The 17,702-nt window shown below is 41.6% G+C and overlaps 1 protein-coding gene across 1 annotated transcript; it reads left to right on the top strand.

Annotated features, from left to right (window-relative positions):
- The first annotated feature begins 2,493 nt into the window (after window positions 1–2,493).
- dnmt3ba (DNA (cytosine-5-)-methyltransferase 3 beta, duplicate a) lies at window positions 2,494–17,702 on the top strand. The gene is made up of 26 exons (XM_034537045.1): window positions 2,494–2,565; window positions 4,938–5,072; window positions 5,480–5,625; window positions 5,934–6,105; window positions 6,215–7,938; window positions 8,040–8,169; window positions 8,362–8,421; window positions 8,615–8,658; window positions 8,993–9,142; window positions 10,303–10,365; window positions 10,861–11,010; window positions 11,089–11,196; window positions 11,927–12,056; window positions 12,306–12,422; window positions 12,573–12,617; window positions 12,705–12,784; window positions 12,920–13,032; window positions 13,242–13,425; window positions 14,178–14,262; window positions 14,450–14,595; window positions 14,670–14,760; window positions 14,905–15,053; window positions 15,151–15,236; window positions 15,337–15,406; window positions 15,587–15,705; window positions 15,831–17,702. Exons 2-26 carry the CDS (start codon window positions 4,949–4,951, stop codon window positions 15,970–15,972), a joined length of 4,428 nt encoding a protein of 1,475 aa, XP_034392936.1. The 5' UTR covers window positions 2,494–2,565; window positions 4,938–4,948; the 3' UTR covers window positions 15,973–17,702.

The raw sequence follows: 17,702 nt of genomic DNA, 5'->3' as shown, positions 1-17,702 counted from the left end.
TAAATGGGGCAGTGTGTAAAGTTTGCAATAAAGTTCACTGAAGACGAATCCGTCTCTGGAGCATTGTTGCTGATGTACCCACAGTGATACACTAACTGACCACTAGTGCCTTGTCTGATTTAAAATACTGGTCCTATACGCTGGTGGTTTCCGTGGGATGAAGACGTCCTCAGACGAGAACACACATGTGCAGTCATGTATGTCTTCGAAGCCTCCCAGCTCGAGGCTCTCTGGCTGCCAGCCGACTGGGCTCCAGTTTCCAGATCCAGTCCCTGGGAATCGCTGCTATTGTTTCCTGCAGCTGTCTTTCATTCAGGGTATCATCATGAGACGCTCTGCTGTCACAAAAACATTGAGAAACCAGTCGCTGGACCTTCAATAATGTTTGCCGCCCATCTGGTTGTCAGTAGTTATTATTCACATATTTTCAACAAAATTAACCCTGATTTTGCCCTCACATTTCACCTTAATGACTAACAAAAAGCATTTTTCAACTCTGCCTAGTAGTATCTTATTCATGTATCATCTTGTTCCAGCTCTTCGTTGTAGACATTATATTAACACTGAGTGAAATTCTGAAAACAAATGCTCCATGTTTTTTATGGCCGTGTCATTTCATGAAATGGAAATATTCATAAAGTTGTGTGCAAAGCTTTAGACACACTTCTCACAAAATCGGCCTGAAACCAGCGGTTGATACCTTATCCAGGTTTCTTCTCAGTTGGTACAGTAATATGTCGCTGAGATGTTTAAAAAAAAAATGCATGAAACGGGGAAACTGTATAGAACACGAATAACCACATATTTTGTATCTTCCATGTAAGCCATATCCCAAATAAACCAATATAAGGCTGGCATGCTCAGATGTGGCTCGTCCTCACTCCCAGTAGTATCTACTTATACTCAGATCTCCTGACCTACTCTTTATGTGTCAAAAAGTTAGCATATAGGCCAGTTTCTACTGTTTTGGATGTCGGTATTATCTAATGGAAGATGTATTAGTATCAGTGATTACTGTCTGTCAGCTGATAAATCATTGATAACTATCTTTTGAAGCAGTAAGACATCCGTTGATCTTGTCATTAGTTTTAGCAGCTTTTGCTGAGAAGTTGGGCTGAAAATACACCTACTTTTGTGTCTACACGGTAACTGTGTGCCAATATTTGGTTTTAAATGCCAACATTCGTTTTGTTCCAGTCACAGCTTGTCGACATAATAATAACATTTCAAAACACATTTGACAATAAAAACCACGTTGCTTGACAATAAAAACCACGTTACTTGACAGTAAAAACCACGTTACTTGACAGTAAAAACAAGTAATGGAAGTATGGAGGCCGACACTGCGGCGACATTTCGTTATCCTCTACTGTGGTTCAGACGGTGTAATGGCTTCACTGGTGTCCTGTCACAAAATGGCCAAAGTCGACGCCATATTGGCCGCGCCCCTTCGCTCTTTAGTCAACCCTTTCTTTAGACAACACACTCAGTTATTTGTTATGCGACTGCATACAACCTAAAGTTTCCCCGTGATTAATTTCCCGTGAGAGGATCGTTGAGTTCTTGACTCCGTCCAACTGTTGGACTCACAGATCGCCATTACACGGTTAAAACACTACTTTACGGCCACAGACTGCAGGAGACAGTCCAGATGACCAAAAGGCGTCGCAACACAGCCGCCACTACTGCGTGTTTGTGAACACGATGTGTCTTTAATGTTACAAAAGGCGAAACCCGTTTGTCTTTAACTACCATTCAGCGGTTCAATGGTGACCATATCACCCGAAACCAGCCGAGGCTCGCCGGATGTTCTGGTTACTTTATAACCGAAACACGTAAAGTAGCGTTAACCCGCGACGTCTTTAACCCGAGACTCTTGTAATGTCTCGCACGTTGGTACACGGTGTGTGTACCCAGCTTACAGTGTATTCATATGATACGTATATTACATTACATTTCATTCAGCTGACGCTTTTATCCAAAGAAGCGTTCAAGATGTCAGGGCGAAGGCCTACATCGGGAACGCTAAATTAGGCTAGCGTAAAGCGAGTGGTAGCTAGGCGACCAACGTTAAGGACGTCATCGTGTTATTCGACCTAATAAAAATAGAGATATAACTTAGTTAGGTGTTTTGTCACATTGTTAACTGACTATTAACGAGCGTGAGTTAATTTTGAGTGGATGGGTGATAGCTGTGTTCGTGGTCCGGTGGTTTTACACATAAACTGAGTATATTTTACTCAGTTGGCCTTTGTGAGCAGACATATTTTTCTCCCGATCAACTGAAACTAGGCAACATGTATCTTTTCTGCGCAATACTTTTTTCATCGTGCTAACAATTGAGCAGCCTGCGTTCACGTTGAGGGATGTCGGTCCCGTAATCCCAGGGCAGTTTTAATCGCCACATTACTCGTGGAGGCGGCGGACGGGACAACCTCCTGCACAGCTCGTCCAATGGCTCATCTCGGCTCATGCGGACGTCACAAGTGCCGGTCTGCCCACCGTAAAATGTGGGGGAAGCTAATAGTAAGGAGACACATCTATTTCAATAAGGGAACCAGCGAGGTAAGCTACCCCTCTCACTAATGTCTATATGCACAGCCAGAAGATTATATTCTACTGAGACTTTCTCCTATAGAGGCGGTTTGCAGATGAATATGCCCAGGGTCCTGTTACAGTCTTTATTGTCCCGGTGTGTTGCAAATCAAACATTCTGCAGGCTCTCAACACAAAGACCGACTGATAAAAAAAACACACGGCGATAACATATTGGATCGCTAGCCGGGGTTGTTTTTTTGGACTTAATAATAAATAATGCAATTGTCTTTCATTAGTTTAATGGTGCCGGTTGCTGTAATAACGTGCGTATGCGCGGATACTCAGTTGTTACTACTTTCTCCCGTCACTTTCAGCTACTCGCTTAAAACGCAACGTTGACGGCGTTTTAACTAGATCCCTGCCCCGATGTGGAACCAGGCAGCAGCATCTGCACCACGCATGTAATGTGACACTGACTGTAGAAATAAACATGCCGGTCGGCGCGGTTGTAACTTTTGGTTGCGTTGTGTTTTTTTTGTTTTTTTCTTCTTCACGCCTGCAACTAAATAAAGTAGCAGGACTCTCGTGTTAAAGCTGAAGCTTCCTTGTCAGTGAAAGTTATACACTGGGGGGGGGGGCGTTCGCGGCAAAAAAAAAAATGGACAACGCGAGATTTCGTTTACGATGTCTATACATTAAGGAGGAAGGGGAGGAGAAACGGCAGCAGCAGCGTGGCTCGAGTGTCCTGGAGTAGCTCGCTACAGATCAGCTCGATGAACACGTCAGATTCAACCCAAAGACGCAAATGTGAAGATTATTTGATAGAAAGCACCCAGTCTTTGTTACACAATAAGGGATTAGAACCACCCCCTGACCCAGTCTCACCACTGACCCCCACCCCTGGAAGTATGCCATGGGGTAGGAGTAAACAGCAGCTTTGGCATTGCTGACAGCCATGTTTTTTCTGTTGAATAACAATATGAACATTATATTTTGAATATTGGGAAGAGCGTGCATCACTGAAAAAAGCATGTTACATTACATTACATTACATGTCATTTAGCTGACGCTTTTATCCAAAGCGACTTACAATAAGTGCATTAAATGAGTCCAAACTCAGAACAACAAGAATCAAGCAAGTACAATTTCTTCAATAATGTTAAACTACAAAGTGCTATCCGTAAGAGCCATTTAAGTGCTACTAAAGTGCCAAACTACAAAGTGCTGTCAGTAAGAGACATTTAAGTGCCACTAAAGTGCTACTACGGCTCTACCTTCCCTATTCAAGGGTATAGTCGAAAAAGATGTGATTTTAGTTTGCGACGGAAGATGTAGAGACTTTCTGCTGTCCTGATGTCAATGGGGAGCTCGTTCCACCAATGATGCATGTCATTCAGTATTCTATGAATGATATAGTTGCACAATGATGGTGGTGAGGGGGTCACGGAACATTTAAACATAAAAAGCTGTGTTGCAAGTAAATATATTATTACAAATAACACTATTGGCAAACAATATTATTGAATTGATGAAGTAAATTTGGTATTTTTCTCTCTGTGCCACTTAGTGCATCCCCAATTTTGGCATTTAGACTAAACATATGAACGCAATACAAAAGAACATGTTATTGTTCTCTGTTATTCTACTCTTCCCACTTTGTATTGTGCGCAGCAATTACACTCAGGATAAATACAGTCTTATCTCATCTTATTTGAACTCACAAAGGTTAACACATAGTTCTACACTTTGGATGGCAAAGGGACTGAAGCTCTTATAACCCTCTGCTTTTAATATAATTAATTAATGATTATTTTAATGTTTTTATGGAATGATTTTATTTGCCTTTTTCTAATTGTATGTAGCTGTAAAGCACTTTGAATTGCATTGTGTACGAATTGTGCTCTATAAATAAACTTGCCTTGCCTTCTGGCAGTGTCTAAGAAGGAGTTGCAGGAAGTGAATGAAGTTGGGTGTGGTGGTTTAAGGCAGGGCGATAATTTAATATGATAACATACTGTCTTTCAATGGAATCATATTGTGTATTGTGATACACAATTACTTATGTATTGTAAAATGATAATAACGAGCATATACCAACTCAGGTTTTCCAGAACATTTTATTATTTTGTACTTTTCATTTGTCATGTATTTCATTCACACAAAGGTATCAAAAACCATGTGTTTTTTCATATAAACCATTACTTTTTTTAATTACCAAAAAAACATGCTATATTGTGATATATCTCATTATTTGAGATATGAAATGGCCTAATGATAAAACCAAACATGGAGACCTTAACAGACATCGTTAACAGCAATAATCGGAATCAAGCGCTGCAATTAGTGGACCACCAGCTTCCCGACAGTAAATGTATAAATGTTGTGATTTTCTTTTTTAGAGAGCAGCAAAATGGCGAGTGCGGTGGTCGTGTCTCCAGACTCCATCCCGGATAAAAGCAGCCGCTTTAATTTGTTGTCCTGGATCAACAACCTGCTGAAGACAAACTTCAAAGATGTGCGGGAGATAGGTTCAGGTGAGTCATTAGTATGAGCCGATATACAACACAAAACAACCGTACAGCAGCACTTCTTTAACTTGTATCTGCATCGTTTTGGTTTGGAGTTCAGTTTGACATTTACATGTCTGTATACATGCTTTTATAAATCAACCCTATTTCACTGATATGTGGTTGGTTTACAGCCGATTTGCAATCTCATGCTGCTGGTTCTGGTTCACATTCAAAGTTTTGAGGGAATTTATTGTGAAGTAGCTATAGGAAACAGCTCAGGGGTCATGTTGTGTTGCTTGAATGGTCATGGTTGCTCACAGCTCGGGTGTAATATCCTCACTACAATTGGAAAAACAGCAAAAAGAGTATTAATTTGCGTAGACACCACTTTCTGTACTGTCTTCATGTGTGTTGTGTGTATGATCCCACAGGTGCATGTCACTGTCAAATCATGGACTGGGTTATTCCTGGCTCCATTGACATGACCAAGGTGAAGCTTGATGCACAAGGTGAGGATGACTGTAAGCACAACTTCAGTCTCCTACACGAGGCCTTCAGCAAGAGCGGTATCACAAAGGTATGCACTTTTTCTCTCGTAGAGTAGCATTACAACTGGTAGGTGCTGGTAGGCAGATTTGTTGACATATGACAGAGAAAGGCGAGCAGTTTCCTACTGTGTAAAGTCGTTATGCTAAGCTTGGTTAGACACATGATCTCTCTACCGTTATTTTAAGTGTAGAGATACGAGAGCGGTATCGATCTAATCATCTTTCCCTCAGTAAGAAGACGTGTGTTTTCCAAAAGGTTAAAGTATATTCTTGGTAATCAATATGGAAGTGAGATTAATTTACAAAATGTTGTCATGTCTTCTTTGTCTTGGTTTAGGCTATTCCAGTGGAGGAGCTCATACAAGGGAATTCCAAAATGAACTTTGAGGTCCTGAAGTGGTTCAAAGCTTTCTACGTGGTGAATGGGAAAAATGAGGGATACGACCCCGTGAAAGCTCGGGACGGCCAGGATATCAGCCCTATTGTGGTACCTCACAAAGTGCATAGAGGTAACGTAACATCTTTTTCACTGTAATAATAATAAATAATAAACAGTGTTTCGTTCATCAGATTTACAGTAAGTGTGCCGTAATCATTTTTATTCTCGTACTTTCTCAGACAAATCTAATTTGGATTCAGAAACGGAGGACGCGGGCACCGTAAAGATGAACGCTTTCCCTTTCACTGAAAGGTGGAAGGCTAGCTTCGACTGGGCTGACCAGAGTGCTCTCGGAGAGGAATACACCTTCTGCCGCTCCTGCAACAGAAACCTGAAGACATTTAACAAAGGCCTCGTTGAACTCAAGCGACACACGGACACGAATAAACACATTAAAAGGGCTCGAATACACAACGATGCTGTCCTGAAAAGCGCTCGCTCTGAACCGCTGCCCTGTAGCGACGCAGCCATCCGGTTTATTCACAAGCACTGCTACACTGGCTCTGCTGACGGTGAACATGATTCTCGACATTTTGCACGAAGTAAACTGGGATTGCGGTATCCCAACGATGTTACATCGGTTTGCCAACACACTCCGTACTGCATCTACATTTACGGAGGGTGTTCACTGGGAAAAGATGACACTGTCTCTGTGGTCCTTGTTGGGTTTTTTGATGTCAAAACCTCCAGGCACTGCATCCAATTTCTGGATGCTCTTCAGTCAGTGGAGGGCGCAGAAGATCAAAAAGCGGCAGCAGTGGTGGAGACCGTGAAGAAATTTGGGTTACAAACAGATAATCTTGCCGCTGTTTATTCTGATGGTAATGGTGCGGCCTCAAAGAAGATCTGCTTGCAGCTCAGGGAACTTAACCCGAACATACTAGCCTTAGGAGGGCTATATGCTATCGCTGATGCTGCTTGCCATGCTGGGATTAAGACACTCTCAAATCAGGTTCAAGAGTTGATGGTAGATATCCATGCTCACTACTCCTCCTGCGCTACCAAGAATTACAACCTCACAGCTCTTTTTGGCTCAGAAACCGGTGCGGATAGTCCATCACTTCATCTCCTCGACAGCTGCCTTAAATTCTGCCTGTTGGTCACAAAAACCTTGGAGCTATGGACAGATCTCATAATTTACTTCAAGTCTTGCGACAAGAGCGATAAGAAAGCCAACTTAATCTGCTCACAGCTGCAGGATCCCAAAGTCAGGGGAACATTTATGTTCCTGGAGCAGGCCTTGAAGCCTCTGCACAGTTTCCAAAGGCATTTGCAGACCCTGGAGGGAGCTGCCCGAGGTGATATGCTGCTAATCCTAGAAGAGGGCAGTCGCCTGCTGTCCACCTACACCTCCTACTTCCTTCAACCTAAAGCTGCTGCTCGCTTCCTCAAAGAACGCGATGCCCAAATCCTTAAGAAAAATAAATACTACCTGTCGAGCCCCGAATTCAGTCTGGTTGGGAAAGCTGTGGAAGGCTTCCTGAATGAGTCTGTGGCTCCAGATGCACTGCCGCTATTAAAAGAGGAGGCGTTGTCTTTCTACATCGCACTGACAGGTTGCATTGCAAAGAATCTGCCTCTAAGTGATGAGGTGCTACGTAGCATAGCTCAGCTGCTGAACCCCCAGAGCAGAGAGAAGGTGACTGGGAAAGTGGTAGAGGAGCTTGGGACCAAGCTGGAAATCTGCACCTCCCCTGAGGAGGTCAAACGGCTCACAAGTGAATTCCTTGAGTATCAGCAAGCGGAGGAGGGAGCGAAAGACAACTCAGAAGGGAGTTCACTGGAGAAGCACTGGGCTCGCGTACTGAAGGAACTCAATCCGCCATCCATCTTCAGAAAGCTTGTCCTGACCCTGTTGTCTCTCCCCTGTCCTCCCCTAGAGGCTCAGCAGGTTTTTACTCAGGTATGTAAATAGGGGCGCTGTATCAACATCTTTAGTCTGTGTTTATTTTTCACATCTTTATTATAATGAATTCTGTGCACTTGCTGTATTTCCCGTCGCAGGCCCTGGAGAATACTGATGCTGCAATGTTTTCTGAGAATGAGGCCTTTACAGAGAGCCAGTGTGACCTCATGTCTGACAGCGTTCTCTCTGACAACACTAGCAGCAAAGACACCACAGGTCACACTGAAGGTAAGATGAAAGATATTCCATCGGGCAAAGTGAAATTTGCATCTAACTTGATTCAACAATCCGATAAATAATCAACTTATCATGGAATGATGACAATGATTTTGCATGATGGACAGGTTATGTGTTGAAGTTTACTAAGATGTCAATGCAGTTGATCCCACATGTCGTTAACATTTATATCTGATTTTCTAGACCTGAATGGCCTTACTGCGTCAGTGAAGCATTGTGAAGTTCGTCTCACAAAGATACATCGTAAGTAAAGGAAAACCCCACGGAGGCATTCTGACAAGTCTTTTTATTTTCGGAGTATTTTTGTAATGAGCATCAGGTTCAGGATTCTGTAATCCTTCAGATTTCCGGTATTAACATGTCAGGATGCAGACATACATTTTGTAATGAACTCGACACGAAAACGTACTAAAATACTTTCTATTTCGTTCCATAGAAAAAGCCTGCACGCCTGTAGAGAATGGCGCCACGTGGAAAGAGGTAACACATTTTTTAGAAAAGAACAGGTTTATAAATCCGGATCTTTAATGAAAAATAGGACTTGTTGATTATTGGACCATAAAAACCTTCAGCTATACACTCACAACTACCCTGACACAGGGACAACACAGAAACATGTATTTTTTGCTGCATCATATCTGGCAGTTTTTCCCCTCTTATACTAACCATCCATTTGCCCTTTACTAACCTCCATTATGGCCAACATAATCACTCGTGTGATGTGAAGTGCAGTCTGCACCTATATGAAAGTGTGTGCATGTGTGTGTGTTTTAGTGTACAATTGCATGTGCATGATATTTGTGTTGTCTCTCAGATGGATGTTAGGGGAGGTTATGGCCGGGAGAACATCCTGCGCCAGAAGCCACAGGCCCGTACAGTGTTTCAGGCTGGTGCTAGAACCCGGTCCATCCCCGAAGGTGTTGATAAGGACAGCAAAAAGGGTCTGGAGTCCCAAGAGGAGGTGGTAGGTGTCCTCAAGTATACTACCAGAATACCACTGGGCCACGACAGGCCTCTCTGCCATTAGAACAAAAGAAAGAAATTAGCATCTGATTTCGTGATTACGTTTGGTCAAATCTGAGTCCTTTTGAATATGGCTACCAGAGATCTAAAACACCACAGGGAACCTTAAAATGCACATATTGTTACACGTTATGTTACATTTAACATCAAACGAAAGCACACCTGTTCTGTGCGATGACAGACATCGCAAACACAGTGATGTCAAACATCACTCTCCTTTATTATTGGATTTGACCAGTTTGATTACTCATTATATTTCAGTACATGATGCTGCTGTGAACAAAACAAATGTTCATATCTTAACATTGATGCAGGGTTACCTTGCTTCTTTCCTCCACGTCACCCTAAAATTAAATATACATTAAAAGTACATTTTGAACTTCTGACCATTAATTGCAGCTGTAGCTGCCTCAGTTTTGTGGAGATACTGGTATCATAAGTGAATGAAGATAATGGTATCATATGAAACTAGACGTCATGATCCACCCCAACGCTCCAAAGTTAGGCAAAGATTTGGTGAAGGACAACTGGCAAGGCAATTTTCGGAGGGGTCCGTCGACTTAACCTCAAGATATCTGAATATCTGAGGAGCTTGCCATCCAATTGGCGAACAATGCAAACCAAAAATGCCAAACGTTTTTGATACAAAATCACAGCTTTAACGTTCCTATGGTGTTCCTCAGGGCCTTGGTGTCGTAATGTGGTATTTTGGTGGTATTTTTTATATTTGTGTCAACTCTTGAGTGGTAACAAAATGTTTTCATTTCATAAATCTGCAATTGTATGTAAAGGTATCACCATCACGATCACCACGATTTATGAGCCATAATGCATTGGATGGACATCATATACTTCTATCATTCTGTTCCAAGTCCCTTTTACACTTTCTGGTTTATGATAACATGACACACACATCTCAAATTCAACTTCAGGTTTCCCAGTTTTCAGGTGATGTAGACCACATCGATGTGGCAGATACTGTTGACCTGCTATCGCCCCCTAAAGATCCCCCGGCACCCCCTTAAAAGACAAAAGACGCGTCCAGGTGGGCCTCTTTGGGTAAAAATGTTTGACTCTGTTTTAAATGTGTTTGACTCTCAGGCAGAAGAGGCATCCCCCCTCAATAAACCCACACCGAGAGGACGACGGACACTGGCCTACCAGGTAATCAAACAGTTACAAGAGAAAGCCCGCAATACAGTTGTCCTCACCCTGCCGATCAAACATGATGTCATAGCAAATATCTGTTAAATTATCTGTGTGGGGGCTGCACGGTGGTGTAGTGGCTAGCGCCTCACAGCAAGAGGGCCGCGGGTTCAATTCCCGGTCGGAGCGGTCCTTCTGTGTGGAGTTTGCATGTTCTCCCCGTGGCAGCGTGGGTTCTCTCCGGGCTCTCCGGCTTCCTCCCACAGTCCAAAGACATGCTGCAGGTTAATTGATCTCTAAATTGCCCATAGGTGTGAATGTGAGAGTGAATGGTTGTATGTCCCTACATGTGCCCTCGATGGACTGGCGGCCTGTCCAGGGTGTCCCCTGCCTTCGCCCTATGTCAGCTGGGATAGGCTCCAGCGCCCCCGCGACCCTAATGAGGATAAGCGGTATTGAAAATGGATGGATGGATTATCTGTGTGTTTTTTTTTTTTTTTTTTACATCTGCAGGATGGCAAAGGGTTCCCAACAGGGGAGCTGGTGTGGGGGAAAGTGAAAGGCTTTTCCTGGTGGCCTGGGATGGTGATGTCTTGGAAAACCAAGTCAGCTCCCCATGGGATGCGCAGGGTGGAGTGGTTCGGAGACGGGATGTTCTCAGAGGTAAGAAGTTGGTGTGCTCGAGATGCGGGAAACACGTGTTGAATGGACTTTTAACATTGTCATCGCGTTCTGTTCCAGATCTATACGGAGAGTCTGTTGACATTTAGGAACTTCACTAAGTGCTTCTGTAAAAATTCCTATGCCAGCTTGCCCGTCTACAAGGAAGCCATCTTCCAGATCCTTGAGGTAAGAAACTAAAAATGTCAGAAAAATCAAAACATTTTGTGCCACATCCTGTGTTTTAAAGCAGATTCAAATCTGTGCACATCCTCCAATGTCACTTTTCAGTAGGTTACACAATGTTGTATCTCATCAACATGTGTTCAAACTTAGGAAACTACGACTAAGTGGCCTGTGATTGGTCCTGTAATGTGCGTATCTAGAAGCAGACAGCTCATGTCATTAATATCACAGTGGTCATTTTTCAAAGTGTGTCCTTGTGATTGTGGTAAAACTATTCCCAGATTCAGTCTCCTGTCTTTAGTGGGTTTAATCAGTTTAATAAGAGGAGTTTAGTATAATAACAGATTTATTAGTTATTATTATTTAGTATTTGAAACTTTACAATATATTCAATACCATTCCACTCTTTTTATTATTTCATCTGTTTTCATCTATCTAACTATTGTTATTATTTCTGTTAAAAGCAAAATGCAGCTTTATCAAACAAGTGACAACTAACAGAGCTGTTTTCTACAGCAGCTCTCTATGTATTCAATAACTTTAAATTGGATGCAATCAGACGGTTTACTGATTAGGACCGAACTGAAAGCTTCTTAAATCATGTGGGAATAGATTATTAAAAACTGTTTTCAAACAGCTGAGTGGCCATTTTGCTCTCTCAATAGTAACAATGTCTCCCTTTGCAAACATTTAAGACGTCACATGTAACTTGTTGAATGCGCTGACTCGTCAGTTGGCAGGTGAGCGATGTTCGAAGTCTTTTGCTGAAGCGGAAGGGAACAAAGGAAAAGAGCTGAAGCTGATGCTGGACTGGGCCTCTGGAGGATTTCTGCCTTCCGGACCTGAAAAATTTGGACCTCCTGGTATGTGTACATTTATAAACATTCACTTATTTAGTAATGACTGGATTTACAGAAAGCCTCAGTAGACTGTAGACTGGCCACTGGACAGACAGTGTTGCTATATGTATTAAGATTTTAGAATTAGTCGTCACGTTTTGTCTCCTAAAGTCAGTTTATAGACGTCTCTCGGTTTTTCTTCACAGTTCCACTTGGACAACTATTTCTTTCATGACATTTACTCTTGATTGCATCTTGTCTTTGTTGTTCAAGATTCTTCTGTACATCACGATTCTTCTGACTCTACAATGTCTGACAACCCGCCTCCAGCAAAAAGGAAATATGTTTTTAAAAATAAGGTGGCCGCACCCGTCATCATCTACAACAGAGGTAGGTATTATTTTGATCATTACATTTAATCCGCAAACACAAACTCTTATGAAAGTAAAATCACCTACTAGATTCAGTCATGGCGTTTATGTTATGTCCTCGTTATATTTTTTCTGATTTGTGATTTGTTTGTAACATTTTATTTTACAGAATCAATAAGAGAAAAGGTCAAAGAAAAAGGCAAACACATTGAAGGTACGTTTTGTCTGAGCGTACTGAAGCAGGATGTGATTTAAAATTGTCTTTGATATAAATATTCTTCATTTTAAAATGTTATTCCAGATTTTTGTTTGGCTTGTGGATCAACTGAGATTGAAGTGCGGCACCCATTGTTTGAAGGTGGTCTTTGTCTGAAATGCAAGGTAATCTTATAACCCAACAATTCATCTGGTCTGCTCCAGTTAGTGAACGTCTAAGCATCCGAAACACTATTAACGTCCCAAATGCTGCACCGCCGCCATGTCGCCGCCATGTCACCGCCATGTCACCGCTTGCAGGGGAACTTCACAGAGACGCTGTTTCGCTACGATGAGGACGGCTACCAGTCGTATTGCACCGTGTGCTGCGCCGGCTCAGAGGTCATTCTGTGTGGCAACGCCAGCTGCTGCAGGTAAACACTGTGCAGGTGTCGTATTGGTGACTATTGTCCATCACTGTAACCGTATGTAGGTTTTATTCAATATTTCAATGACGTTTGGTCACTCTTTGTTGCCTACATTTGCTCATGCCATCTGCATTTTATATTTTGTATATATATATATATATATATATATATATATATATATATAGTATTCTCAATGTGTTCTCTGTCTGTCCCAGATGTTTCTGTAAGGACTGTGTGGAAATCCTGGTGGGCCCGGGAACCTTTGACACGCTGAAAGATATCGATCCGTGGAGCTGCTACATGTGCAAGCCGTCACAGTGCGTCGGAAACCTCAAACTCAGACCAGACTGGAGCGTCAAGGTTCAGGACTTCTTCGCCAACAACAGCGCCATGGCGTTTGTACGTACCGCACGTTATTATTCTCTCACAGCACATTACTAGTTCAAATGTTGGCTTGTTTGAACAGGAAAGACAATGTCCGCAAAAATAATATTAATTCAAGAACCAAACAAAAAGACAGTAATTTGTTCTTCTGTTGGTTCTGGTCCAATGACATTTTATTCTCTACGTCACAAAGTCATTTATGCTTTTAGTTGTAGTGTTAATTTGTTGTTTTGAATCCTGGGTTTTTATCCGGACAATGTTCTGTTGCCCGTTACCCGTTTGCCTCCCTGATTTTCATTATCAATGAATCTGCTGATTATTTTCAGAATGAATTGCTTTGGTTCATAAAACACTGTATCATAAAACCGTAACTAATAACAATCACAGTTTCTGAGAGTGAAACAGCCTAAAAAACTGAAATATTCAGGTTTAAAATGTACAGCAAAATATTCTCAGAGAATATTAGGTGTGTTTGTTTAATAAATGACTAGAAATCTGTCGATTATCAAAATAAATGCCATTACATTTTATGTTGAAATTATTAATTAACTTATTGAACACAACATATAGTGACAGGTTTAGGTAGCTGTCCTTGTCCAGTCAAGATTTCTCATATTTCTCTTCCTTTCTTAACACTTTTACACAGACACAAAAATAAACGTCCAGCTGATTTAACACGTTTTAGGTACATTACAACTGTCTCTTGCTGAATGCTATTATTTAGCTAATTGCTGCAGTGGAACTGAAAGTAGTTTTCTTTCTCACAGGAGCCTCACAGAGTTTACCCCTCCATCCCTGCTGACCAGCGTCGACCAATCAGGGTGCTCTCGCTTTTTGACGGCCTTGCAACGGGTTAGTTATCATGTTATGTGTCAATCTTGTTCCTCTAGTCTCTGTGATGTTTTGTTCATACTACCGAGTCTTTGGAAGCTTCAGTCAGACAGCGACCTGAATAAAAAGCACGATTATGGAGTTTACATTGAATAAACTGTGTGCGTTCTTCCTTATGATTAACTACTATACTGTTGCAACATGACAGGCTACCTGGTGCTCAAAGACCTCGGCTTCAAGATTGAGCGCTACATTGCTTCAGAGATCTGCGACGATTCAATCGCCGTGGGGATGATCAAGCACGAGGGAAAGATCGAATACGTCAACGATGTTCGTACCATCACGAGGAAACACGTGAGTACGAGCCGGAGTAACGGTCGAGGCGAAAGACACCATACGAAAAGGAACTCTGTGTTTATGTGTTGCAGGTGGCAGAATGGGGTCCGTTTGACCTTCTGATTGGAGGCAGTCCGTGTAACGACCTGTCCATGGTCAACCCTATTCGAAAAGGGTTATTTGGTATGCAGCTTTCAAACTTCTGTGAAAGGCATGTCGGTAGCTGTGCGTTCTGTAGCAGTTACTGATGAACTACTGGGACAAATACAGCTTTCAGCTTCCTCTACACACATTCACTGGACTTCTCTCTCTCTGTTTGTCCTGCAGAGGGCACCGGAAGGCTCTTCTTTGAGTTCTACCGTCTTTTGACCTTGTTGAAGCCGAAGGAGGGCGACAACCGTCCCTTCTTCTGGTTGTTTGAGAACGTCGTGTTCATGAGTTCCCACGATAAATCAGATATATGCAGATTCCTCGAGGTGATTATTTTTGATAACCCTCTCAGCCCAATGGCAGGAAAACAGACTTCCTTAAGTTTTATTGTTCATTATTTGCCTTTTCCCCTTTTTTTCCTAGTGTAATCCAATTTTGATCGACGCAGTGAAAGTTAGTCCCGCTCACAGAGCACGCTATTTTTGGGGAAATCTCCCTGGCATGAACAGGTACTTAATAATACACAATCATATGCCCTTTATTCATGCATATTCTCACACTGTAAAACATAAATGTTTACTTTACAAACCTGTCTGCGTTTCTCTTTAGACCTCTCGCTACGTCTCTCGATGACAAAGTGGGCCTCCAGGATTGTTTGGAAGGCGGACGCAAAGCATTGGTAGAACATTTATTATGCTGTGTGTAAGATAGATGATAACCTGACTAAATTAGTTATGTTGTTGTTGAAGCAACCATATAACCAGGGTATCTGCATTCTGTGGGGTATTACAAAGGTTTTAAAATGTCTTAAATTTAAGTTGGAAACAACTTGATTCTGATACGTCGTCTCTTCCTGCAGTTTGAAAAAGTCCGCACCATCACAACAAAGTCTAACTCTATAAGGCAGGGAAAGATGGGTCCACTTCCTGTCACCATGAACGGCAAAGAGGACTACCTGTGGTGCACCGAGATGGAACAGTAAGCCTTTTGGAAAATATATTTATCGTGGGCCACCTCGCGGTTGTGATCTTGGATCAAATATTCGATGAGTAGATTTTTTTTTTTTTTCTTGCAACATTTTTCGATCTGCTCGACTCTTTTAGGATCTTTGGCTTCCCCAAACACTACACGGACGTGAACAACATGGGCCGCGCGCAGAGGCAGAGGGTCCTGGGTCGCTCCTGGAGTGTCCCTGTTATCCGCCACCTCTTCGCCCCGCTGAAGGATTACTTTGAATGTGAATAGTGACTGTGAACAGAACAGCAGTGGTAAACCTACTGCCTTAATATCATGCCCCGCCCTGCATCACTAGCCCGTTCAAACTCTCCAGTCTTTTTATATAATGTTAGGAATTTACTGTAGAATTTACTATTTTGACGTGTAGTGTTTACTCACGGGCTTCGTTAATCCTGTGAATTGTCAGTCATCCATCATCCACTATCAGCAGCAGGCACTGACACTTTTCAGTTAGTTTTTTTTCCTTTGATAGATGATGGTGCTGTGATCAAACAATAATTGTGCTCGGAACATTGGCCTGAATCGCGAAGCGAGATCAGACGGTTGACAAGCTATCTTTGGGCTTAGTTCAGGTTTTCCAGCATCACAAAGCTGGTTCTTTTTGGGGTAGATCACTATGGTAACCTGCCAACAGCTCCATTACTAACCAATCAGCTACGGGAAAGAAATGAGTCCTTCCTACAGGATCCTGACATGAACCACGGAATTTGCAATGATCAATAAAGTTGCAATAGAGACATTTTATAGATCAGTAGAATCATGTTGCCTACCATGACAGCTGCAATTAATGATCATGATTATTCTCGGCTTTGGCAGCAGGAAGCGCTTTACTTTAACTCATTTTAATTCAATAATCTATTCAGAGTTGTTTGTCATCATTGGACAACATGTCTTCATATTTGTACGTTGTTCCTAATATTTCTACAACTTCAGTGAAGCCAAAGAGAGCTGTTGAACTTGCTTCGTGGTTCAGGCTTTAGGTCTCTACCTCAACACCGATGTACTGGTTAAACATCTGTAGTAACACTTTCTTATCCTGTTTTTAATTTACAAATAGGAAATCTGTCAGTGTGATCTGTAATGTTTGTTTTATTGCATAATCTTACCATTGATTTTGAGTCTGATCTAATCATGTTCATCATTAGCTGTGGTGAATTGTTTTGTTTTTACTAGCCAATTTTTTCAATCTGCTTGAAATTACATTCATCTCGCCTTAGTGCACCAGTGATTTTGCCCAAAATGACCTCATTGATTTTGCATCGGTGCTAACATTGTATCTTTTTTAAGATCTGCTATTTATACCAAAAATATGTACTACTTACTTATTTGAGAGCAACCAATTGTGAGTATTAATATTTCCACTTGAGTGTCCACAATAATACTGTAATAAGGACAAGACTACAGAGGTCTGACTTAAACGAGATGTAGCAGACGTGTAACTTGCAGTAAAGGATCATAATCATGATTTTGCACATTTCCTCCAAAAAAGGCAAATATATTAATAGCCAACGCCCGCTGCTTTGTTTAAGAACCAACGTTTAAGACCTTTTATTATCCTTTCATGGAAAAAAGATCAAGATGTATCTTTCCTCAGGTTTATACTGTAAGAACAAGATAATAATTAAAAGTTATATAAAAACAGTAATAATTATGTTTTGGTAGCAATGTGAACAAAAGCCTCAATGAAGAGGGAGAACTGTAAAAATTAAATTGTAAAAACAATAAATAAATAATAAAAGTAATGAATTGTAATTCAAACTAAAAATAATGGAAAAAAATGAGAAATTATGAAAAAGAAGATTAGAAACCTTTTCTACATTAAGTAATCAAAAGGGCTTTAAACAAAGCAGCGAGCCTTGAACTTGATGGAAACAGTTTGCCCTCCTGTGGATCCCGACTTTATCCTGTAGTTTTTGACATTTCATAAACCAAACCATTAATAAACTATTAGGACTAAA

The sequence above is a fragment of the Cyclopterus lumpus genome, chromosome 7 (assembly GCF_009769545.1).
Source record: "Cyclopterus lumpus isolate fCycLum1 chromosome 7, fCycLum1.pri, whole genome shotgun sequence".
Classification (NCBI taxonomy): Eukaryota; Metazoa; Chordata; class Actinopteri; order Perciformes; family Cyclopteridae; genus Cyclopterus; species Cyclopterus lumpus.
Note: the sequence above shows the minus strand (reverse complement) of the source record. Positions and strands in the feature narration are given on the sequence as shown.